Source organism: Podarcis gaigeae (assembly GCF_964106915.1).
Source record: "Podarcis gaigeae genome assembly, chromosome: 6".
Classification (NCBI taxonomy): domain Eukaryota; kingdom Metazoa; phylum Chordata; class Lepidosauria; order Squamata; family Lacertidae; genus Podarcis; species Podarcis gaigeae.
Window position 1 is genome coordinate 42955448 of NC_139682.1, and position 25683 is coordinate 42981130.

The following is a 25683-nucleotide window of genomic DNA, read 5'->3' on the forward strand; positions in this document are numbered from 1 at the left end:
TGGAACTGCAAGAGGTGCTGCCCCCACAAGTGTCCTAACCACCTCAGGGAGAGGGAGGCATTCCAGATATCCTTGCAGAGTTTGCCTCCCCCTGTTGGTGAGGCTTTGCAAGGGCCTTTCCTTGAGGGGAAGCCCTTGCAGAGCGTCATGTGCCCCTCCATATCACAGGGGCTGCAGTGGGACGTTTTGCCTTAGGCGCCAAAGCGTCTTGGGCCACCCCTGGGTGAGTATGTAATCTATCAGTCAGTCAGTTAGTATTAAGAAGGTATACGTATCTGCAACCTGATTAGCTTTGTCACCTAGTGACTGGCAAAAAGAAGCAACCGGTCTTTTTCCTGTCTTCTTCCAGCTGCTTCATCATTGCCTCATCTGCACTGTCCCATCTTTTTATCTATTCAGTTATTTTTTGAGTTTATTTGGGAATGGTCCCCTGCTGTTTTGGGATCCTCAAAGCAGGACCAGCAACCATAGAGCAAGAATGGAAGGTGAAGGGCATCAAAATGACCTGAATATTTGGAGCCCCCAGGTCTGTGTTAGGAAGTGTTAGGGGGAAAGAATGGTCGTTAGGTGGGTTGGGCAGTTGGCTGAACTGATTGCTGCACACCCCTCCCCAATACAACTGGTGGAATAAAAGAGCTAAAACTTCACTAAACTGAGACTTCCATCTACAGGAGGAGCTGAATATTAGCATGTTGCTAATATCACTTATGGGAAGAAGCGAAGAATTTTGCAGAATTCTTTGCTGGTTTATCTGGGAGTAGGATTTGGGACTGGTCTGGTGTGGCCTGGCAACTGATCTCACACTTGCTGAGTTGCTGAGTGCTAGTGGCTGAGTGCCACCTTGGCAGCTGAACATCAAAGACAATACAGACCCCCTGCCAGTGCACCATGGGTAAGCAGTTCTTCCACCCATCCAAAGAGAAGATTTTATTTCGGGGGGGGGGGAGGGTGTTAAAGGCCCTGGGAATTAGGTTCATGCTGGTTTATATTATCCATTTATGTGGCTAATAATTTTCAACTCCACATTTTAAAGAGTTGGGGGCCTTTCTTGCATTACCTCCATGTGCTGAGCAACAGTTCCTTTTACGTACAGGAAACTATGGTATCTGATCTGCTTTTTCTATTAATGTTAATCATTTTTAATTATTCCTCCCTAGGTTTTTAGCTGTTCTTATTTTATATGTTGGCTGCCTTGAGTCCCAGTCAGGGAAAAGGGCAGGGAATGAACGAACGAACGAACGAATGAATGAATGAACAAGCAAACTTAGAAATTATTATCCAGACATTGTTTTCTCTTTTTCTTCACACTGCTGTACTCCAGAACAAGAATCAAGTCTTTTGCATTTGGCAAGTGGAGAAGAATCGCCTTCCAAACATTCCACAATATTGGGGTTCCTAGATTTTGGGGTGTACCTGTGCTAAATTACTATAATTACTCTACATGGTGTTAATGGCAGAAAGATTACATACCCATATACATGCACATGTCTTCAGATACAGTGGCAGATGAAGTTAGTTCACTTTTTGATATTCAATGAGAATTCACAGAGCACATACTAACCTTACTTCTTGTTGTGATGAGGAGGACCATGTATGCCCTAATAGAGGAAAGGTAGGATATAAATTTAATTTAATTTAACTTCATAAGTAATAGAAATATTTGCAGGAGGACAAAAACAATTACTGGGGCACTGATGATGAATTAAAAGAAGTAACCCACAGAGAGAGAATTACTTAAAAATAAAGGAATGGGTTGTTTGAGCTTCCTCAGCAGAGACAGTATAAATATAGTTCAGCTGACATTGGTCAGTCCCACCTCCACAGGGTGCAAAGAGATCAAAGAAGACACCCATTCTGAAAGAGAGATAGTGTGTCCACTTAAATTCCTCAAGGGGAGATCTCCAGAAGAGAATAAAGCACTTTAAAATCCTTCCAACCCTGCCAACATCTACTGAAGGAAGAAAACACAGCACCAAGGATTGAGCTGACCAGAGAGGCAAGTCAGTCAGCCATCCACCTCTTTGATCGGTCCAAAGGTACAGCTAAAGAGAGGTGTGTGTAATTGGAGGCAGACTGAATGTCCAGTGGGAGGCAAGTCTCACACTTTGAAAATCCTGGCTTTAGAAAACATAATCACAGATGAGGACATTTAGCACTAAGGAATGGGTTGTTTTTGTTTTACCTTACTGTGCTGATTAATATAGCAGTTGAGTTTGTTAAGCATTTACCTTAGACATTAGTGTATTGGAATGTTTATAACAAGGCTGCAGGCTTTAATCTATGATAATAATGCTATCAGGTTGTGTGTCAGCAAGAAAGATGCCAATTTCTTCCAGCCTTTGTATAGGTTGCTAGTAAAAGATGCTTGCTGAGTGGACTTGGGTGGCCAGTTTTTGCAGATGGCCAGAGCGAAACTGCTTTACCATTTGAAATGTGGCTAGTAAAAGAGACAAGACTTCATTTTTGCAGCTGCAAAGGCATACTATCGCTTTTGGGGAACTGGTGCTGCTTTAAAGATTAGCCCGGTCTAAGCATCAGCTCCTTGCAATTCCCTCACCGTGCTCAGCTGAGATGTTTGTAGATAAACAGAAATGCCATTAAGGCTATGTACACATCAGCAGCTTGAAACACATTAACATTTCAAGTCACATTCTTAAGTTACTTGTACAGACCCACAAAGAGGTAGATGTCTTCATTTGATACTCATTACACGATTTGTTTCCCCTGCACTAAACTCCAATTCACTGAAGTGGTTGTCTGTATGTATGCAATGGTTGCCTGAGGTATACACATCTCTGCTTAACTGGCTTCCATTTTCAAATTGGATTGAACCTGATTTGAGGGAAAGCCCATCAAACAGGAGTAGTTCTCAAGAAGCCACAGAACAATCATGGATTGTGGCTAATGTCATATCTACTCAGCTTCAAATACCAGCAGTGAGAGTATGCTGGAGTAAGCCATAATGTGTACACAGCTTAAGGGCTTATTCACATATTATTATTATTATTATTATTATTATTATTATTATTATTATTATTATTATTATTATTATTATTTGCTCCAGAGCTTTCTCAATGAAAACCCACTCTTTAAATCTGAATTGGAACAAACAACAAGCCACAGAAAACCTGAATTGCTGTTTGTTGCACTTCAGCTTTAAATAGTGGGGGGAGGAGAAAGCTCTGGAGCAACAACAAAAGTGAGCTTAGACATGGAGCTTCAAAGTACAAACCTGTGCCTGGAAAAAGGAGGGAAAAATTTAAGTGTGGATAAGCCCTATGGCTCTTCTCGGAAGGGAACAGCCATCTAAAAGGCTGCTACTCAAACTTCCTTACCACTTGAGGAAAGGTAGAGAGCAAAACACTGTTAATCAGTACAATTAATCAAGCAGAGCTTGAGTTACAGGTTAAAATACACTTATGTCCCAGTTAATTACTGAAGCTTATATAAGGTGCCTTGGGCCTTGGGGTTCCAGTATGCAGACCACAAAAATGCACCAGCTCCATCCTATCTGGGCCAACTCTGATGAATAAAAAGGAGAAGCTGATTTTCCTTTATGTTCCTTATATGTATCTACTGTAAATTAGCAGAGAATTTGGACGTGGAAAATATTTTACACATACGTGAATTGGCCCTCCTCCTTCAGAAACATATTTCATGGGGAAATATATAATATTTACATTTATATTGGTGTTATCAGATTACATTAAAGTAGAAAGGTAGTTGGTTACGCTCATGCACTGATTGAGGTGTTGTGATGAATAAACCAAGTTAATGCAAAACCGTTCTTTGCGTGGATCACAACATTACAAAATAGAAGCAAGCTTTTGATGTTATAAAAAGCAGTAACAAACAAAAACAAATTGACCTGGTGTTAGAGCTATAAGATCTGAATTTAGATGGGAATTACAGACGAGAGCGGCACACTTGCCATGCAAGCTACACTTTCTGAAATTCCTTCTTTTGCACAGCTCTTAAAAGTGCTGCAACCCTGATTTCTTTTGCATCTGGCCTCCATGGTGCATTGTGGGCAGGTGGCAACATAGAGCACTCTGAAGGATGCTCATGTGATTCTTTGACAGCATGACTAGCATTATTAGGCCCAGTAACACTGCTGCCAACTAGGATGAAAGGCAGATCTGGCATTGTGTTATATTCAGGGCTTGGTTCTTAGATGTTATTTGTCTGTTGGGTGGCTTACTGCTCTGGTTGATTCAATATGCTGTCTGAAAGCAAAGACCACTTTTTCTGCTACCACAAAGAGCTATTATTTTCTGGGTTAACTAAAGAATTTGCTACAGAACATTTGAATAGAGACCGGTCTGGAGTAGCGATAGCCAGTGTGGCAAAGAGTTGGGAGAATCTAAGGTCAGGAATAGTGTTGTGTATGTCATGGGGAGATCACGTGAAACTGATGGGTCTTGGGACATTGCAACCTGTAGCTGTAGGCATTTTCTTGAGAAATGTTAATACTGAAACGCCAGATTCTGCTGCATATTTTCCCCCAAATACATTGCCATTTGCAGAACTACAGGTTTCAATGCTTTAGCCTCTATTTGCATGGATGAAAAGAGACTTCATTTCTAAACAGCACAATTTATTTTCACATTTTCGGCTCCATCCCCAAATCGAGATTATTTTTTTCATTCCAACTTCTTTGCATCTTCTTGATGGGAAATACAGGCAGCAATAGCAAGAGTCTGTTAAAAACAACAACCAGGGTTCCACTAACTTGTTAAACAGAAAGAGAGACTAGAAGTGCCAAACCCTGTGCGAGGAAAAAGGAGAGAGAGAGAGAGAGAGAGAGAGAGAGAGAGAGAGAGAGAGATGTAGTTATTTATAACGCCAAGCAGCTTTAAGGTCTTTTCACTCTGCTTTGCAAACTGCCTGCTGCTTGGAGGTCACTCCAAAAAACATCACAGCAGAGCCCATGGTCTTCCAGCACAATATTTGATCAGGAATCTGGGTGGGTACCAACCTTGGCAAGTTGAAACTTGCACCTACATGCTCCATAATACACAAGAGGATCACACAGGCAAACTCTGAAGCTGTGGGAAAAGGTGTCTCTGAATCTAGGTGAGTTGATTTCTGAATTGCATATTTTGTGAGAGGATGTTTGAGCAATCCCTGGTACAAATGGGCCAAATGCAATTGCAGCATCGTGCTAACTTAGGAGGTCAGCACATGCAATAGGATGAGTAGCAAGGGTACAGACCTGTTTTGATTATTGGGGAAGGGAACATTTTGACCTCATTAATCATGACTTCTCTTCCTCCATAATTTGTGAAATTCTTGGCAGTGGGAGGCAAGATGAGACACACACACACACACACACACACCATCTTGCCAGATCCCTTTGCCTCCCTCCAGTTTATGCCCGGGACACTCTGTACCTGGCTGCATCATTTGCATCAAAGTGTAGTGCATATTGGTGAAAATGAAACCAGGGGGAGGAAATAAGAATTGTTAACTCTGAATTATGACTAGTATGTGAAGATTATCACTGAGACATCAGCTCTGCAATGTTCTACCTAAGGGATCAGAATCTCAGTTCAGATGATTGAAAAAAATTAAATGTGTTGCTTTAGTTTAATGACTATTATGAGTCTTCCTTAGCCAGTGTGGTTGTGGAAGGACACCTAGAAAGTGTGCAGCCGATGGAAATGAATTTCCCAGAAATGTGGCTCTTAAGCAGAACCACCAGGCAAGAGCTAACCTCTAGGAGCACCCTGGAGGAACAGAGACCTTTCCAGAGCTGCTTATAAAGATGGGCATTCAATAGTGGAGTGGTAGACAGTTGATTTTTTGATGGAGAGAGATGTGGAATGTGTCCATTTTCCAAGCAAGGCGAGGAATGTTTTATTTTTTCAGGCAAAGTGACATTGGGTGGTATGAGTGGTGCTTTCTGAAGAGCTGCCTGCATGCCAAGCTTCTCCAGTGTACAGAATCTAAACGCTCTTTGTAATTTTCCAAATACAGTTGCAGGTGCTCACGTACATGCAAATAAAAGGAAGGTCTTTCCTTCAGTGTTTGCATGAGAGTGTGCATATAGCAAATAGATAGCCGTTATTCAGAAACTGACTGGGATTCTTCCAAGTAGTACTTCTTTTGTAGGGATATTTTTCGCCCGCTCAGAACTCAACGAGTAATATTTTTTTTTTGTTGCTTGGAAAATGCCCACCCCTCCCTCCTAGCAAGTTCATCTATGTGAGTGGAGTGTGGAAAGTGGCTGCATAAATATTGTAGGCATTGATTGGCAAGTGGCCCTTTTCACTGCCATTTTATGGCTCTCTCTCTCTCTCTCTCTCTCTCTCTCTCTCTGTGTGTGTGTGTGTGTGTGTGTGTGTGTGTGTAATTTTCTCCCTTTTCATTGTAAACATTTTATTTGTATTCTTCCATTTTTTCTTTTAAATATCAAATCAGGCCCTTCTCTTTATTGGGGGTGGGAATCCTCACAGGGCATAATAGGAACTTACATTCCTTGATTAAGCAGAAAGGGGAGAGCTGTAGGGGAAGGGATGAGGAGGACATGCAGAGACATCCCATTCCCCATAATAACCTGGCGTGATGCCAGCACATAGGAGGAGGAGGAAAACAGGGTTATGTCCCAATGGAGAACTCTCAGGGTCTGAATGCTTTGCACACATGAAGAACCTTGTACCCTTCACTGCTTTACTGTGATTCTTTTGAACTTCTTTAGAGGCTTAGTGCTCCCTAATGTACTGCTCATGCATAGAGTGTAAGAACTTAAACTGGTTGAAGCTTACAATTTCCTACAGCTGTTGAATGGGAATCAAAGTATTATTAGTATGCTGTTATGCTGTTATGGCAAAGCTTACTGTCTAATAATAATAACCTTAATAATGATGATGGTGATGATGTAGTGTAGAGAATTGGGAAACCTTTTGTATATTTTTTTAATACTTGAGCAAATTATTCAAAAGATCTATCCGTTGGAAGCCTAAAATACGTTATAGCATATATAACTGTACAGAGGCTGATTCTGGTTATATAGCACTAATAGGACATGGATAATAATTTATTTGTAGCTATATTTTAAAGAAAACCAAATTTCAATATATAAAGAATTCTGTGGACTTATACAGTGGGGCTTGTGTCATTAGGAACGAAAAGCTCCCTTGGGCTTTTCATTTGAAGACGCCCTTATAGCTCTGCCACCTGGGCTTCCATCCTTGTTTCATGCAGTGGGAGTGCTATGCGAGGGAGCCAGCACACCGGCTGAGGAATGGATCATAGAAGCCAGTAGACTATAGCTTCTTTGTCTCCTGTGCCAGGATTTTAAAGCAAGAAGCTACAAGCACACGTCAGTAGCAGGCCACAGGATTGTACATCAAAATAAGGAACACTACAGAAACATGGAATCCATTCTGTGAGGTTCTATGGACAATCACTAGACTCTGCAGGGTTAGCAACATGAAACTTAAAGTGCTCTTGTTTCAGACATTGTAATCTGAATGCTAGAAGTACTTTATGGGCTTGAAGGCTCAGTCACGTCACAAATGTGTCTCTTCTACTTTTAAGTGAACCTCCAAACATTTCACTGCAAGGTCCACATTCTGAATTATGTTTCTGCTGGGCTAGTCATCTGTTCTATGGCCTTGGGCAAGTCCTTCAGTCATTGTCTTGCTCACCTGGGCCCACTGAAAATTAGTCTCCCTTCTATGGTGTCAGAGGCAGCTTCCACACCCAGCAAAATGAAGTGGTGAGGCTTTCAGGGCAGGGTTGAATGTTTTGATACTCCCCCATGAAGGGGGGAAAACTTCCTGGTAGGTCTAATACTAGCACCTAAAACTTTTGAGCCTTTGCTGTGAGTAGGGAAGGGAGGAATATGTAAGCATGCAATTCTGCCTGTTAAATAGCTGTATATTATACCTGCAGCCTGACCTGAAAAGCTTTACTGCTTGACTATCTTGATTGCATAAACTGGCCCTGTGCAGAAATCAATCATGCTTAATGCATGTGTGACGCCTCAGCCCCCTTAACATACGTTTGTGACTGCTATTTAATTTGTGTATCCCTGAGTTAACATTTTCTGCGGTTGATCTTTCCTTCTTCCTTGTTGCACCTTTTTCTTTAGGTTGGTCCAAAGCTTGTGGCAACAATGCACTGGGCTTCTGTTCTGATTATAGTTGCCCTCTGCCGAGTGTCCTTGAGCCAGTACGACGATCAGTATGAGGACATGGCCTGGCTACAGCACTATTTACGCAGCCAATCCTCTTCTTACAGCTATTCTCCATATTATGAAGATGAGGTTCCCCCATATTCTTCTTACTCTTATGTGCCAGCTGGGTCCTCTGTTGGGGAGCCTGTCCCTGAACCACCTGTTTCCAGGGAATGCCCCCAAGAATGCGAATGCCCACCCAACTTCTCTTCTGCTATGTATTGTGACTCTCGCAACCTCAGGTATCTTCCTTTTGTGCCTTCCCGGATGAAATACGCCTACTTCCAGAACAACCAAATTGGGGCTATCCAAGAGGGAGCCTTTGACAATGCTACCAACCTAGAGTGGCTTGCGTTGCACGGCAATCAAATAACCAGTGAGAAAATGGGAAAGAAGGTCTTTGCCAAGCTCAAGAACCTAGAGAGGCTATACCTTGACCACAACAACTTGACCAAGATGCCTACCCCTTTACCACGGTCACTGCGAGAGCTTCACCTGTCTTATAATCAAATCTCCAAGGTGCCATCCAATGCTCTTGAAGGCCTAGAGAACCTCACCGCCCTCTATCTCAGCCACAACCAAATCCATGAAATTGGTTCAAACCTCAAGGGGTTGAAGTCTTTGATTCTTGCAGACCTAAGCTATAACCAGCTCAGGAGAGTCCCTGATGGCCTTCCAATTGCCTTGGAGCAGCTGTATCTGGAGTATAATCACATACAAACTATCCCTGATGATTTCTTCAAAGTCTCCCCCAAGTTGCTCTATGTACGTCTTTCTCATAATAGCCTGACAAATGAAGGAGTCTCCCCCAATGCTTTTAATGCAAGTAACCTCCTGGAGCTAGATCTCTCGTACAACAGGCTTCAGAAGATACCACGAGTCAGTACAAGCCTTGAGAATCTCTATCTCCAAGGAAACAAAATAAATGGTGAGCAACAGCATTCTGGATGTTGGGCGATTTTAGAGTTGCATTTTAGAGCTTTTAGAGTTGTATTGGAACACAATATGTAGGCTATTTTTTAATGGCAAAAACAGAGTAAAGTGATTAGGAGAATCTAGATTAGGGACCAGTGTCTCTCTGGATGTTGCTGGATGACATCTGCCACATTCCCTGACCACTGGCCATGGTTGATATGGCTGGTGGAAGTGGGAGTCCAACATCTGGAGGACCACAGATTCCCTACCCCTGACCTACACTCTGCCCTCTTAGCTCTTTGGAAAGCCAGTGTCATTGTTAAAGCACAAAATGAGAGCAGAGTAGTTGAAACCAAGAACAGTGAGGGTTTTTTTCCTGTCTCTGGATTCCTAGGTCACATGGTATGGGGGGCATCAAAGAGCATCCCCACATTTCCAAAGCCCCCAGATACTCAAGCAGGTTAGGGCATAAGCAGAAAGCAGAGAGAGGAACTGTGTGGGAACCAGTAGCCCTGCCATGGAGGAGCAGACAGGCAGATATTTGTTCCCTGCCACCAGCCCATCGGCCAGTTCTCATGATCCCAAGAGAACCCACCTAATGGGTAATGGACTGGCAAGGGCCCTGGAAGTGGACATGGCTGGAAAGAAATGGATCAAAGGCATGGAAAGGGACCCTCTAAGAGAGGCATAGGCAAACTCGGCCCTCCAAGTGTTTTTTGGCCTACAGTTCCCATGATCCCTAGCTAACAGGACCAGTGGTCAGGGATGATGGGAATTGTAGTCCAAAAACATCTGGAGGGCTGAGTTTGCCTATGCCTGCTCTAAGAGAAAGGGGCTACATGGGGAAAGAAAAATAGCAGAGAGGTGAGTCAGGGGCTAGGAGAGAGGCAGGGAGAGAAAATCAAACCAGGGGACCTTTAGAATCATAGAATTGTGGAGTTGGAAGGGAGCCCAAGGGTCATCTAGTCCAATCCTGTGCAATTCTGGGATCTCAGCTAAAGCATCCATGACTTGTTCAATCCAAGGGCCACATTGTCTTCTGGGCAACCTTCTGAGGGCCACATGCCTGCAAAAGTGAGAAGAGTAACCAATGTGAATCTTACCTATGTGCTAGCTTCTACACACTTACAAACACCCCTCTATTGTCTATCCAGGCAAGCAAGAAGCAATATCTGTGTTCAAGGGCACATTCCAGTCAGGGAAAGCATTCAAGGAGGGTGCAAAGGAGGGCCAGTGAGGTGTGTGGCCTGGGTAGAAAGGATATGGCTGAGATGAGGGGCGGGTGTCTTGGGGAAAGTCCCAAGGGCCAGATTGAAAGGACTGGAGGGCCACATTTGGCCACTGGGCCTGAGGTTCCCCATCCCTGGGGTAAGGACTCAGCTTCATTAGTAAAGAAAATGCATTTTATATGCGTTATAACACTGTGACACCATATGGGGCTGTGGAGTCCAGTTTTTTGCCAATGTGATTTCTCCAGTCTAGGAGAAGGAACAGAGTGGGAGTAACCTCACTCCCTGTGGTTGAGGCCAAAAGACCAAAAACCTCCCCTGTTCCACCCCATCCCTTCCTCACACATATGGCCTGCCTTTGCATTTTCCTACCATGCTCTGATCAATACAAGAAAGAATATGGTTCCAACACCAAGTGGCAGCTTCCTTTAAGGTGGGACTTATTGCTGCGTCATTATTATTTTTTAGCATCTAGCATATGATTGTTCAACATGGTGCCAGTCATCATAGATGCCAGTGACATGCTCATGTTTCAAGGAGAAATGAGCATATGGAAAAAAGAGTCATGCAGTGGGTGAAATATAATGGGTAGTATTCTGCTCCCATGTACACATGGGTGTCTTAAAATGATGACCACAAATAAGGAGCAAAATAAGTAAGTTTGTGTAATGCAGATTAGATAGAGCAAAACAACTTCTTCATCTTAAAATGAAGATTAATTTGTCACATAAGAATCAATTTCGTTTTTGATTGACCTAGCTTTGCATAGCTGTTGAAGGATCATGGCGTTAAGCCTTCAGACCAATTATTGGTTTTGCTTCATTCTCCAGGACTTGAGAAGTACTGCTGTGCATTTTTATTCAGAAGTAATCCGCAGTGTAATAAGAATTCGTTTAAAATAAGTGTACATAGGACTGCAGCTCTAGCTGCCTTTAATCTTTCATCTACATTGGAATTCTCATCAAATGGTTAACATTTTATACCCTTCCTACAACAGGGTTCTTGTAGAAGCATTAGCCCCATAGAATCAGAGTCCTAAAGCAGGTGAAAAAGAATAATTTTGTATGGGAGAAAAGTCTAAAAGCAGAATTTGTATGCCACTTTCAGCAATGTTTGGGTGCTGCTAAAATGTCCACATCGGGAAGAGTCCATAATTAGTTGAATATCTTAGTTTGTACATATCAGAGGTTCTATATTCACATGAAATAGGAAATTGCAGTGTGTTACATACTGTGAGCAAATGCTTCAAATTTACTTCTCTTGCACGTGAAGAGGAAATTTGAGAATCTGAAAGTTGATACAATAAACCATGGTTTAGTATTATGTCCGAATGTGGCCCATGCAAAGAGATAACCTTAGCAACTGTCGCTCTCCCTTGCAATTATTATTGACTACTATCCTTGGACAGTTAGAGGGTGTGATCTTAAGTTATGTGGAGATGGCATGTTTTTATAGCACGAGTCCACAAATGGCTACTAGTACTTAGTTATGTACTTACAAAGCTCTTTTATTTGGAGATCCTTTGCAGATTAGTCTGGGTACTGCATGAAGAAAGCTGATGCTTTCAAGAGTGATGGCATTTCTAAAATTAATCAATTTTCTTTACGTCATTTTGTTATTTACCAGTAGCTCCAGATTTGCATGGAGTCCAAACCGCATACAGATCAACTGGGCGTATTTTGAAAAACCACATGTCTGGAACAGGGAGTGAGGAGCCTGTGTCCCTCCAGATATTTTAAAACTCCATATCCTACCAGCTCCAGCCAGCAGAGCCAATTGTCAGGGCTGATGATAGTTTGATTACACAACACCCAGATGGACACAGGTTCACCACCCCTGGTCTGAAGAGATATACATTCCCTATTGGTTGGTTCGCACCTGTTGAACTTGCCAAACAAAAAAGGCTGACTCTGCTCTGTTTAATCAAACAGTGGTGCCATCAGTTTGGGGAAGGGAGAGGCACAGCTTTGCACTTGGAACAGCTTGACAAGTATTGCACTTGTCTCAGTGTTTTGCTTCAAATCTGTGTGGCAACGAGGCAATCTCTCTGGATTTCTCTTTATTTATTCACTCATTTTTCAAACCATTCTGTAGCTGACCTTTAAAGTTTTTTAATGAGTTTCTCAGAAGACCTTTGCTTTTTTCCATAGTAAATGAGGAATGCTGCAGAGCAAAAAGACTCAGTAGCTAACTTTGTTTATATATATATATATATATATATATATATATAGCCCTGGTAGCTGCTGGGCTTTTAAGTTGATGGTGTCTTTATCTCTTGGCCAGAATGCTGTTCTTTTGAGGAACATCTCAGATGAAGAATAGCCATTTGTCTTTCTCCAGCTCCCTTTCATCTGAAAATCTGAAAGAGGTTCACAACCTCTACACACTTCTGCTTAGGCAGAAACTGGGCAGCAGCTAGGAGACAAGACTGGAAGTTGAAGGCAGTTTGAAATAAGGGACACTGCTCCTGTTGTGTACATTCTGCCACTTTTGAATCTGGTAATTAGGTTTTGCAGGGATTTGTTTTGTTTCAGAAATCTACTAGAACTGTTTCAATGCAGGCAACTTAGCATGGCAAAAGAGATATGTGTGCATGGGTGCATGGGAAGTGAAGCCTCACACAAACTCCTTTCCACTCCCTGGAAAAATATTGGCTGTCTCCAGCCTAGAGATGTTGGAGCATTCAGATGAAAATGGAAACAAGAGTGTAAATTGGCAATGTTTGCTGATTTGTCTCATGTCTAGAATAGAAATCAACCCAACAAATACAATCAGTATTCACTGTTGTTGTTTTCAGTCTGCAAATGATGCATAACAACATGTAATTGATGACTACCCCCCACCCGATTTACATTGTGTTTCATTTCCATTGGAAATGAATGGGAAAATGTAATGATAATGTAATTCACAACTCCACCATAGCAGATGGCAAGATGACTAACATATTTTTCTCAGAACCTGAACTGCAGCTGAATGGAAACAGCACTGCCAAATGCAGAGCAGAGCAAAAACCAATGCCTTCTTAAACCCCTGTACCAGCCCCATGTTCTTTCCAACATATCCCATACGCTATATGATGACTGTGAACTTGCCGCATGGTCATGATGTTTAACAGCTCACAAAATCAGTGAGCCTCCCTCCTTTCTCTGCATGCAGTTATTAAAGCAGGTGTGCAGGGCAAGGGAAGGATATGACCTGGGGAGAGTGCTGAGGGCCAGGTAGAGATACCTGGAGGGCCACATCCAGGCCCCAGACCTGAGGGCCACCCCCCATTAAGCAGATAACAATACACTAGTTAATGCCCATATGATTTAGGTTTCCTTTTCAAAAGTGTCAGAATCTGTGCAAACCAGCCTGTGCACTGAGGGAAGTGATCCTAAATACACCAAAAGGGCAGGGGCGGGAATCTAGGGCCCCAAATGATTAGTATGGGGTTGACTTGCCATATTTTGAATCAAGTGAAGCAATACACAGGGGCCCCCGTAAGCCCATTAAGTCCAGAGCCTCAAGTTACCTAACTGCACCACTGCTAATGGATGCTAAAAATGATTCCAACTAGCATATGCTCTGCTCAGCATCCCCACCAGAAAAAAAAATTGTAACAAAAGTGAACTAAACCGTGTGCAAACTTACTGTTGTAAAAGACGTGAAAAGTTAGGGGAGAGATTATTGAGATTTGCTACTGATATACTACTACCGTATTTTTCGCCCTATAAGACGCACTTTTTCCCCTCCAAAAATGAAGGGGAAATGTGTGTGCGTCCTATGGGGCGAATGCAGGCTTTCGCTGAAGCCTGGAGAGCTAGAGGCGTCAGTGCGCACCGACGTCTCTCGCTCTCCAGGCTCCAGGAAGCTATCCGCAAGCATTGCACGCCCGGAGGGAGTTCCCCCGGGCGCGCAAGGCTTGCAGGTGGCAGCCTGCAGCGCGGAGCACGGGGCGCCCTCCAGAGGACGCCCTGTGCTCCACGCAGGTGTCCGCAAGCCTTGCGCAGCCGGGGATCTCCCCCGGGAGCCGAAGGCTTGCGGGCGACAGTGCGGAGCACGGGGCACCCTTCGGAGGCCGCCCCGTGCTCCGCGCTGGTGTCTCCCCCCCCCCCCGTGAGCGCAAGGCTTGCGGGCGGCAGCCGGCAGCATGGAGCACGGGGCGCCCTTTGGAGGACGCCCAGTGCTTCGCGCAGGTGTCCGCTAGCCTTGCGCAGCCGGGGGATCTCCCCCCGAGAGCGCAAGGCTTGCGGGCGGAAGCCGGCAGCATGGAGCACGGGGCGCCCTTTGGAGGCCGCCCCGTGCTCCGCACTGGTGAGCGCAAGGCTTGCGGGTGGAAGCCGGCAGCACGGAGCACCAGGCGCCCTTCGGAGGCCGCCCCGTGCTCCGCGCTGGTGTTGGCAAGCCTTGCGCACCCGGGGGGCGCGTGGGGCACCCTGAAACAGAGGGTTCCCCATGCTGCGGACTGTAGCCTGCCGCCCGACGCGCGGGGCGCCCTGAAGCAGAGCGCCCCTCGCGCCAGGCAGACATGGGCCAGCCCCACAAGCTCGGGGGACAGCGGGGTGGCGCAGCACCGCCATCCCACTGTTCCCCGACCTGGTTTTGGGGGGGGAAATAAAGGGAAAAAAATTTCCTTTATTTCCCCCCCAAAAAAGTAGGTGCGTCCTATGGGACCGAGCGTCCTATGGGACGAAAAATACGGTATATAGTGCCATCAGTATGTGTGATGCTTTATAAAACACAAGATGACAGGTCCCTGCCCTAAGGAGCTTACAATCTAAGATTTTTAGAAGGTAACAATCAGTGTGAACATGACACTATTCACGCACAGTATCTGCAACTTGGGATCATCCCCTAATTTTCAACACACTAAAGGAATTACTTTTCACCAATACAATAATTCACTTGGGAGATTTATTGTCAAAAGATGTTTGCTCAGCCATGAGAGTAAATGTATTTGCAAATGATTCTGCGAGTGCATGGAGAATAGAATTACCCTTTGCTTCATGCTAGCCAAAAGGTCAGTCACCAGGCTCCAAGAGAGTGTGGTCTGAAGGCACATGGGATTTACTGAAGGTAAGCAAATCAGTACCTGGATTGTAGAGCTCCTGCGAACCATATGTTACACCACCATGGGTTTCACGGTGGAAGAAAGGCAGGATATAAACCTGGGAAAACAAATAAGGTATATATTTAGCAACCAGTAAAAGATGGATCTCATGCCTAGGCAGCAAGCTTGCATATGGGATCAGTCAGGCAACTGTGGGAAGCCAGAATGCTTTCATGTGGACTGCTGGCCTGACTCAGCCAGGATGGCAGTTTGCAATGGCCTAGCATACTTCTGCTCTTCCCCAATTCTCGTCTTGACTCACTCTCTACATTTTACTTTCCATAAAGAGTTTCTTGCACAGCAGCAATCATGCAAGGCATATCTGGCCCAGCCAGCAGCCTTCCCCTTCCTCAACAAAGTGTGAAAGATGGACTCTTGCATTTCCAAATCTGTCCAGTGTTATACTGCCCTTACAGCATATGCAGTTTTTTCCGGTTTTAAAGCAGCAGCAGCTGTTTCAAGGAAATGTATAAATTTGCTGCCAAGTTCTAGACTTTGGTTGCCCTCTGGCTGCTTATAAGAAGCATTGCAGCAGGACACACACCTCCATTAATCCATTTCCCTGCACCCTGTCTTTGAATCTTTCAGAGTTCACTGAAGGATTAGGGGTGCTTCTATTTAAAACAACAACAACAGAGAGGGATGCTAGAGCTTGAGTCTAATATTCTGCATGGTCTCTTTGTATTCTCTTGACAGTAGGGAATCCTTTCCCCAGAGATATTTCAGCTTCCATAAAGCATTGCTGTCCTTCATATAGAGCCCATCGAGATGCAAAGCACTTTACAGAGTAAGCAACAAAAAGACTGGGTCCATTGACAGGAGAAAGGCAATAAATAAATGGAAGGAAGATGGAAAAGAGAGTAAGCAATAAAATAATATACTAATAATATTACTTTATTTACACAAAGGCTACATTGCACACATATGAAGCACATTTAAGGCTCATGACTCTTCCCAAGGAATCCTGAAAATGGTAGTTTTTCGCAAAGTTATAATTCCCACCACTATTAACAAATGACAGTTCCCAAAATTCTTTAGAGGAAGTAGTGTGCTTTAAATGTGTGGTGTGTATGCAACCATTGTGTTAACTAGCAGCAGTGCTATTTCTCTAGAAAAAGAAGTGCCGGAACTCACCATGAATGCCTCCCTTTTTCTCTTTTAATGGCAATGGCGCCCACCTGAGAGGTGCCGGAACTGAGTTCTGGTGATTTCTGGCTGGGAACAAAAGCCCTGATTAATAGTAAGAATACTTTTTAACCCTTCTTTAAACTTCTGGATGCAGATCTCAAAGTGGCATATTGCATACAAGAGAGCCTAAAGATGGCCTCAGACTGTCACAATTTTATGGGAGGGATTCAAGTGTATTGGAACTTTTGATTTGCACAATTAAAACTCTGCCATCCTAGCACAAGAAATCTACCTTAAAAAGATCCTGACTTTTTGTGGTTTGGAAACTGATGAGGAAATGCCTTGAAAATTGTGAGACAAATAAATGATTAAGAGGAAGACATGTAAACACCCCACAAGCCAATCAGGATTAATACTCATTGGCATATAACCACTGTAAACAAATAGGGGAGGGGAGCTCAAAAAAGACTAGACATAGACTAACTACCATGCAAACTTTCTGCAAGCAAATCTGGTTGAATGCTTAATAAACACCCCAGGAAGAATTGCTGGGGTGCTTCCAGGGGTGGATTATTTAACAACACTGCCATTGCTGTTCAGCTTTAAGTTACAATAACCACTCATATCATAGAATTGTAGAGTTGAAGTGCAGGGATATCAATTAGATCATACATGATAGATGCCCCCCTCAAAAAACCTCTGCTTAAAAACCTCCAAGGTTAAGTATTCTTGACTACTAACATTCTGTAGCCAAGTGGACAGTCCCAGCTTTCCTCAGCCCCAAACGTTGGGAGAAGGCAGGGGTGGGAGGCAATTCCACAAGAAATTACAGCATGAACAGTGTGTACTGATGTAATTGACAATTTATTTTCTGGATCCCAGCTCCTCTTGGGAGGAGGAAAGACCGTCTCTCGGTCTAAAAGATGGAAATGAGTTGAATTCAGAATGCAAAAATGCTACAGTGTATAAAACGTCCCTAATCCCTGGTATTTGTGATTCTTCATGGAATAGGGTGCAATTTAAACTGTGATTTCTCTATCGTCCATGAAAATGGCCTAAAACGTTAGGCCTTCAAAAATATTAAATCCTCCAGCAGCTCCTGCTGCGTCAGCTTTATGGCAGGAGCTCAGCAGACTAGCTAAAGAAAATCTGCTCTTTACTCAGGCTTCATCCTCGCCGAGACGTCAAAGGTCAGTGTGCTGAATTTCCAGCAAATTACCATCATAATTTTACATCTGGTACCCTTGCTTCTGGAATGCAGGTGGTGAGAAAGCTACTCTTGGGGTGTATACAGTTTTAGGATAACTGCAGCTTCTCAGGAACCGGTTCATTCCTGAATTGGGAATTAGATACTCATGCGGTTGTTTGCCTGTGTGTGCATGTAGTTCATATTAATACTTGAAAAGCACTAATCCAGACATTTGGTTAGAAGAGCCGAAGTGATGCAAGATTCCTTTCTTCTTCTTCCCAGAATTCACCATCAGCAGCTTCTGCACCATCGTAGACATCATGAATTTTTCCAGGCTACAAGTTTTGAGGTTGGACGGGAATGAGCTCCGTCGGAATAACCTGCCCTCCGACGCCCCACTCTGCCTGCGATGGGCGAGCGTAATAGAGATTTAGCCATTGCTCCGGATCCTTTCCTTAACCCCTTCCCTCCTTACAAGGCCAGACCCCTCCTGCGATCACACGGGAGCGCAGAGGCCAACATTCTCAATTTTAACGCTGCTTCATTTGACTCAGCTTCTGCATTTATATAATGTAAGGGGGGGTTGATAAACTTGATCCAACAGATGCTGCCCCATTATTAGCCAGTCAGGTGACAACAACTATGCAGGCAAAAAAATATTTATTTTTTTTTGCCCACCTTCTTTCAGTCTCTTCAGCAACTAATCAGTTATTTGGTCTTCATGCTGTCAGGCAGCGTGTATCTCTCCATTTAGGTGGGTGGTAAGGCAAGCTTTTGTTTCATTTCACATGTATAGCTTTAGAAGTTTGATGCCAGCTGGGATGCCTTTGGGATTTGTTTTTCCTTGTAGGAGGGTCGCCATGAGAGAAAGAGTGTGTACATGGTGGGGGCGGATGAGATTGAATCCAAACAAAATGAAAACAGATTAAACAGTTGCCCACACAGCAAGGAGCAATTAGAGACAAGAGGGTGGGGAAATGGGGAAAAGAGAAAAGGAGAGAGAAAATTACTAACATGAGAGGATCCAGGTCTTTAGCTGGTTTTCAAAGATGAATAGAGCTCCCCTGGTGATGACTTGGCTTTTTCTCCCCCTCTTTTCAATTTATTTGGTTTTCTATGCTGATTAAAAGTCCTACAAATAAATGCAATAGCATAAGTTATCTAATCTTAGCAAACTAATATCATCCACAATGTGTTCACAATTTACCCTGGAAAGACACAAATTTTTCTGATATTCCTGCAGTTCCAGAGGGAGCAACTTCCCCATTTTTTACCATCCTTACATTTTCCTCAATTTAACAACCATGTATTATTCTCCCTATTGATTTTTAATTCTTATTTCTTATTTCTTCCAGTTTTGTGCAATCTGTAATGTTGTAACGGAAAGATTTAATCCAGCGGGGATTTTGACACTGTTGCATTTAGATAAAGAGCAGCCATTGGATCAAATAGTAAAAGGGTCCCCACAATCTAATATAGGTTTTATTGTTTATATGTGTAGGTCCATCATACATGTAGAAAATTTCCTCTGTCTGTACCATAATTGTAGGAGGAAAAAATCCTTTCATTTTCAGAGGAAATAAATTTTTATGGATTTGTAAATTTTTGATAGCATTAAGCCTCAGTTGGGGCTTTGAACACACTGCATATCATTAATCTCTTCCAACCCAGAAAGGAAAGAGTTTTTTTCCAACCTCTGCTATAATGCAGTTCAGTTTATTAGCCAGTGCTTGCAGAAGACATATTACTTTCCATGCACTCCTTGGGTGCATATAAAGAATGCTGCAGTTATTGAAGCAACATTCCTGGCCAGTTATAAAATACAACATGAGCCAAGTTGGCATTAAAATACCTGGCAAGACTCACCATCATTCAGTAAAGCAGATGACTTGACTTGCCAGCATAGCATGAGAAACTGGGGGCTTTATAATTGTACTGCTCTACAAGTGCCCATTCAGGTACTGCAGTTCAATAAAAGTTGTATCCCAAATTGTTTTGTACAGCAGAATCCCATTCTAGCGTCCCATGTGTTTCATTGCATTTGTTGTAACTTGTTTGCTTGGCTATAGAGTTGTCTCAGCTGAATTTCATACACATGGCAGCACCAGGTCTTGCTCTAAGAATGTATGCTTCTTTCGTCTCGAGGTTCTTCCCCCTCATTCACTCAATCCTTTCATTTGTGTGTGGCTCACGGAGGAGAGGAGACGTAGAAGGAGGAGCAAATGAGTTTTACGGGGATCTTGGGAAGTTCAAGATGCCATCGAAACTGCCTTGTGTTTAAAGTGTATGCTGATAATATAAAAGAAATATATAAAAGCATGAATTGTAGATATCATTACTGATCAATAAAACCCTTTTTGTAATTGCATGGGATGCCTTCGAAACTACCATTTACCAGATTACATTTGAAATATCTGATGTGATCAAGGAAAGAAATGAAGCCTCCCTTGGATGATTGGAAGAGATTAAGGTAGAATCTACATACATATAAAAACCGTTCTGAAAAAGTGTTTTTAAAAATACATTGAATCTTCCATAAGGCTCACCATCGCTATCTAGTGTCACATTTTATATTGCACTTAAAACACACTTAAAATGTTTGATTTGCAGCTGTATAGTTGAGTCCTGAACTTGTTTCTTCATAGGACATTTGGGGAATCAGATACTTGTATTGGTAGTTACTGTGTACCTTCTCCACATGCCCACCCACACAGGAACTCCAGCTCAGCAGGCCCGGCATGAGCATGATGAGTGTAGACCACATAGACAAAGGTGGGAGATCTTGCTAGGAAACTTTTCATATCACATTTTATTCTCTTGGAAAGGGGTCTGGTACTGCACTGCAAACTTTTTGCTTTAATGTTTATAGCCACACTGAAAGTGCAGCAAGATGCAAAGACAGACACACCTTAAAAAGGGTCTGGCGATCACTGTGGTTATAAAAATATGTTTCTTCACAAAATATCCTCCTGTTCGTCAGATTATCTCCAGTCAGTATTCACACTGGAAAATTTCTGCTTTAGAAACTGAGCCAGGATTCGGAGGTATTGCACTGTGAATTCCCTTATCACTGCACCCAATTTGTCAGGCTTCATCTACTTATAAAAGTAGCTAATGCAGCTGCAAATTGCATCCAATCCTATATTTAAATAATATTTATTACTTTTAAAGCTTACAAAAAGGGAAAAGAAGAGAAAAAAAGACAAGAGGGAAAAAACAAAAGAGAGAAAAAACAATACAATACAATATAAAAACAATACAAAACACAACCTTAACACATTAAACTAAACACATTAAACTAAACTAAACAAAACCCTAACCCTAACCCTAAACAAAACAAAACAAAAACAATTTAAAAACATACATCACACCTTTTCCATACTCTATCTTTCATTCCCTTGTTTCCTCGACCTCCTCTCACCTCCCTTTTTGTATTCCACTTCTATTAATTGTTTCAGCAAATCCTTTCCATCTTTCTCTATTTTCTATCATATTATAAATATCTTAATATATTTTTAACCTTATTTTCCATTAAAACTAAAATACTTATATATGCTTAACTCCTTATAACATTTCTACTAAGGCCATAAAATTTCATTCCACCATTTTTCTATCACTCATTAATTTTACAGTATTTCTATATATAAACTTTAAATTTTCCAATCTTCTTCCACCATCTCCTCTCCCTGGTTTCGGATTCTGCCAGTCCTTTCTGTCAATTACATATATTCCATCAACCTGGAGATCTTATATCCGAGGCTCTTAACTCTTTTCCAGGTCCCTTCTGCAGGTCTTCTTCATATTCTTTAATGCTAAAGAGCAGATCTCGGGAAGACTCCGACCTAACAATGCTTTTATTCCTTCTCGACAGGTCAGGCAAATTTCCATAGTTGAAGCTAAGATCCATAAAGTGTTTCAGGACATGTTTCAAGATTCCTCCAAATCCAAAGGCCCCCAGAACTTCAATCTCCTCCAGACCGAAGTCCATGTCCCAAAAGTCAGTTAATCCCTGCATAGAAGGATCTTTCCAACTTTCCTTCTTCAGTCCAAGCTGGGATCCGATCCTCAAAATCTGACTTTTTCTAGATTCAATCATAAAAGGCCTCAACTTATAGTCCTCAATTTGCTTCTGTAAGACTGAGGATCCCGCTTGTATTACTTTAGGTTCAACAACAACAGCTTTCTCCTTCTCCTCCACAATTTGTCCTGCCAAAGTAGATTCCTGTACCAAGTCCTGAATTATTTCTGTGTTGGTGCTCACTTTTTGTCTCAAATTAATCACATTTTGTCCCAAGTTAACAATTTTAGTAGTCATATAATCCGTCTTGTTGTGAAGCTGTTCCAGTGAATAGCTTATCTTACATAATACAGTCACTATGGCTTCTCCTGTCAACATTCTTAAATGGTCCAAGGTCAATCCCTGGTTCTCACAATTTCTTATCTTGCAGCTGGAGATTCCCCAGTTCCACTCCTGTAACAGTTTCAAAAGCTCCCTCTAGAGGGATACAATCTCCACTTGTATCAATCCTTTCAAACACAACTCAAGCAATAAAGATAGTTTCAATTTTCAGTTACTTTTCCTCCTTTTTAAATGCAGAAGAGGACAATGGAAACAGTATACTTCTCTTATTTAGTTAGCTGTCAAATACGTTCTGTTCACAGTCAATGAACTCTCCCAAAATATCACTCTTTCTAGCAGCCCGTTTCCAGGTTCAGAGTGGTGGTAATTTGATTTTTCACTCTCTCCTGCAGGCTCGCTAGGTTCAAAATTTCCCCCCTCTTCTCCTGCTTCCAAGGGGGGTTTGGTGATTTTAACCGATGGAAATTTAATCCTTTACCAAAGGTTTTCCAAGACTTTAGCTTGTAACATCTTTGCTTCAATCTATTTACAAAAGAGGAAGGCGGACTTCCTGTTTAAAACCTTCCCATTTCGATGCCAAATTAAGATATTTAAAGATCCAATTTTCCGTTCTACTCATGGGTAGTTGTTTAAAGTCCAATTGTCCATAGGAAAAAGTCAGCGCTCTCCGGCAACAGCAATGCGCCTTCACTCCATGAAAAAAGCAGTCGATTTGAAGTACCACGCCACTCACCCCACGTCGCTCCGGATCCCCAAAACAGGGTTTCCCCGCGAGTAGGGGAGGCGCAAAAGGTGCCAGCCGAATCCCAGGTTCACAGGCTTCTCCCGCCTGTGATTTCAGTGGGTCTCCGCCTTCGCCGTGGCGGTCAGACCCTGGTTTCCACGGAGCAAGTTCCTCCCGATCGGAGGAGCTCTGCCATTGCCGGAGGCGCCAACCCAGAAGTCGCCCAAATTGCATCCAATCTTGTCAAAATGTAAAAGAATTACAGCTATGACAAAATAATAACAATAATAATAATGGAAAATACAACAGTTCAGCTGAAGAAAAGAAGTGAATTATTTCCAGATAAGTGTGCACAGGAATGCAAGATAAGGTACCTTGAAGTGAATAGCAACTCGTTTCACACGCAGCAGCTGGCAAACTTTGCCTTCAACTGTTAAGCATGGTGACATATTTCTAAACAATCCCCACTTTACCAAATGGGCCACTGCTATTTGGAGTTTGGAAGAGAAACCACAGAGACATGTGCTGCTTTGTGATATCTGGTCTGATTCACAGATAGAGAACATAGATGGAGGCAACTGGCCTACACACTCCTACCAGGCAAAAGAGATGCTATCCATTAGAGAAATATACCTGCACCCTACCCCCAGATGCCTCCAGCTACAGCCCTCTGCCTGTGTCTTCTTGCTTCTTCCTGCCCCTGCAAAACACTGCTGCTTCTGTTGCCTCACACACAGAGACTTTATGTCCATCTCCTCCTCCCAGCAAGGGTGAAGGGGAAAGGTTCACTGTTGGCCCCACCCATTCAAATCACTCCGAGTCCTTCAGCTATTTCCTGACCTTTTAAATTGGTTGGTAAACATCAGCTGCAAGGTTTAGGATAGGGTTGCCATATTTCAAAAACTTGAAAGTTGTTGAGCCAAGAAAAAGTGACTTGCCTTTAGAAAATTCCTCCCCGATGTCAGTTCCGCCTTTGAAATCCCAGACGTATGGCAGCCCTGTTTAAAAATACAATATATACAGTAAGCAGAGCTTTCAGCAATCTGCAACAATGACAAGTGAAGACTCTATCAATACTGCTTAATTAATTTCTAGAAGCTCAGGTTCATATGTGTCTGAAAGGAATATCCTCTGATCTAGAAATCTGCAGACTTTATCTGCGTACTAAATGTGGTTTAAATGCATTCTGATTTTGTTTGGGGGTGTTTTAAATGCTTCAAATAATCCTGGATTAAGCCTTGGCATTGAAACAAGATGCCAAAACTGAGCTTGGCACAGATTCCGCCATGCCCAGTAGCCATTCTTGGTGTGGGAATAAGGGTGTTGCAAGGAACCAAAAGCATCCTTACTTTGATTTCTGAAATGCAGGGAGGTATGCAATTAATCAGCAACAGAAATCATGTGATCTAGTTTTGCCCTCTAGTGGCAGAAACTTGGCACTTGCAGCAACATAGCAAACGCTTCAACATTGAGTTTGTTTCTTATATGCCACAACCCTACAAGTTAACATACCTACTCTTCAGCCTCTTTTTGAACAGTACCACATGTCTGGGTTGCTGCCAGTGGAATTGTGTGTGTGTTCTCCCAACTGCGTCAACTGAAAGATAGTGTCCTGGTCAAGGTAAGTAATAATACCACTCTATTCTGCCTTGGTCAGACCACACCTGGAATACTGTGTCCAGTTCTGGGCACCACAATTTAAGAAGGATATTGACAAGCTGGAACGTGTGCAGAGGAAGACAACCAAGATGATCAAGGGTCTGAAAACCAAGCCTTATGAAGAACGGTTGAGGGAATTGGGTATGTTTAAGTCTGGATAAGACAGATATGAGATATGATAGGTAAAGGTAAAGGTACCCCTGCCCTTACGGGCCAGTCTTGCCAGACTCTAGGGTTGTGCGCTCATCTCACTCTATAGGCCGGGAGCCAGCGCTGTCCGCAGACACTTCCGGGTCACGTGGCCAGCGTGACAAGCTGCATCTGGCGAGCCAGCGCAGCACATGGAAAGCCGTTTACCTTCCCGCTGGTAAGCGGTCCCTATTTATCTACTTGCACCCAGAGGTGCTTTCGAACTGCTAGGTTGGCAGGCGCTGGGACCGAACGACGGGAGCACACCCCACCGTGGGGATTCGAACCGCCGACCATGCGATCGGCAAATCCTAGGTGCTGAGGTTTTACCCACAGCGCCACCCGCGTCCCATGAGATACGATAGCTATCTTCAAATATCTAAAGGGTCATCACATAGAAGATGGAGCAAGCTTGAAGACACTGTCTACTTTAGCTGGGCAGCTCCATCATGGGTCGCAGCACTGAATAAGTCAGTGAAATTATCTGTGCCTTGCCTCACTTCCTCTCCTTAAAGGAGGGAACTTACTGCTTCATCTCACCTTAGCTGGGCAATCTCAGCTGAGATGAAGTGGCCAGGGATAGAAATGGAGGAGAAATAAAAGCAGCATTCAAAGGTGAAATTAGCACATTTGTATTTTATTTTATTTTACAATACAATACACAAACTGAAACACAGGCATCCTTCCAAATTTGCATGAATCTTGCAGTGCAGTTTCTCAGCCAAGTAGGTGTACATATGCCAGGGCAAAGTGGCCACCAAAAAGCCTATATAAGTAAAAACAACATCCAAAACACAATATATTAAAGGATATTGCCTTGCAAAAATGTGCATATTAGTCCAAAGAGCATACCAAACTGTTTATTAGAAGAAATGTTCATTTTTAAAAAATATATATTACAGATATTTGCAGAAATGTTGAGAACTAAACAAATCAGTCTGAATGAAACAGGTTGCCTGGAAAATCCCCCCATCTTAACCCCAAGCATGTTCACTAGGCCGAGTCTAAAATATCCC

General features: G+C 42.9%; 1 protein-coding gene across 2 annotated transcripts in view; it reads left to right on the plus strand.

Annotated features, from left to right (window-relative positions):
- Positions 1–20103, plus strand: part of FMOD (fibromodulin) — an 82973-nt gene extending 62870 nt beyond the window's left edge. Inside the window, exons 1-3 of one of the 2 annotated variants that reach the window (XM_083744890.1) lie at positions 4417–5076; positions 8099–9110; positions 18018–20103. In XM_083744890.1, coding sequence (XP_083601016.1) covers positions 8123–9110; positions 18018–18169 — 1140 coding nt within the window. In that variant the 5' untranslated portion in view covers positions 4417–5076; positions 8099–8122 and the 3' untranslated portion in view covers positions 18170–20103. Of the gene's footprint in view, positions 1–4416; positions 5077–8098; positions 9111–18017 lie in introns of those variants that run through there. The other variant, XM_083744889.1, reaches the window with a different exon arrangement.
- The last annotated feature ends 5580 nt before the right edge of the window (positions 20104–25683 follow it).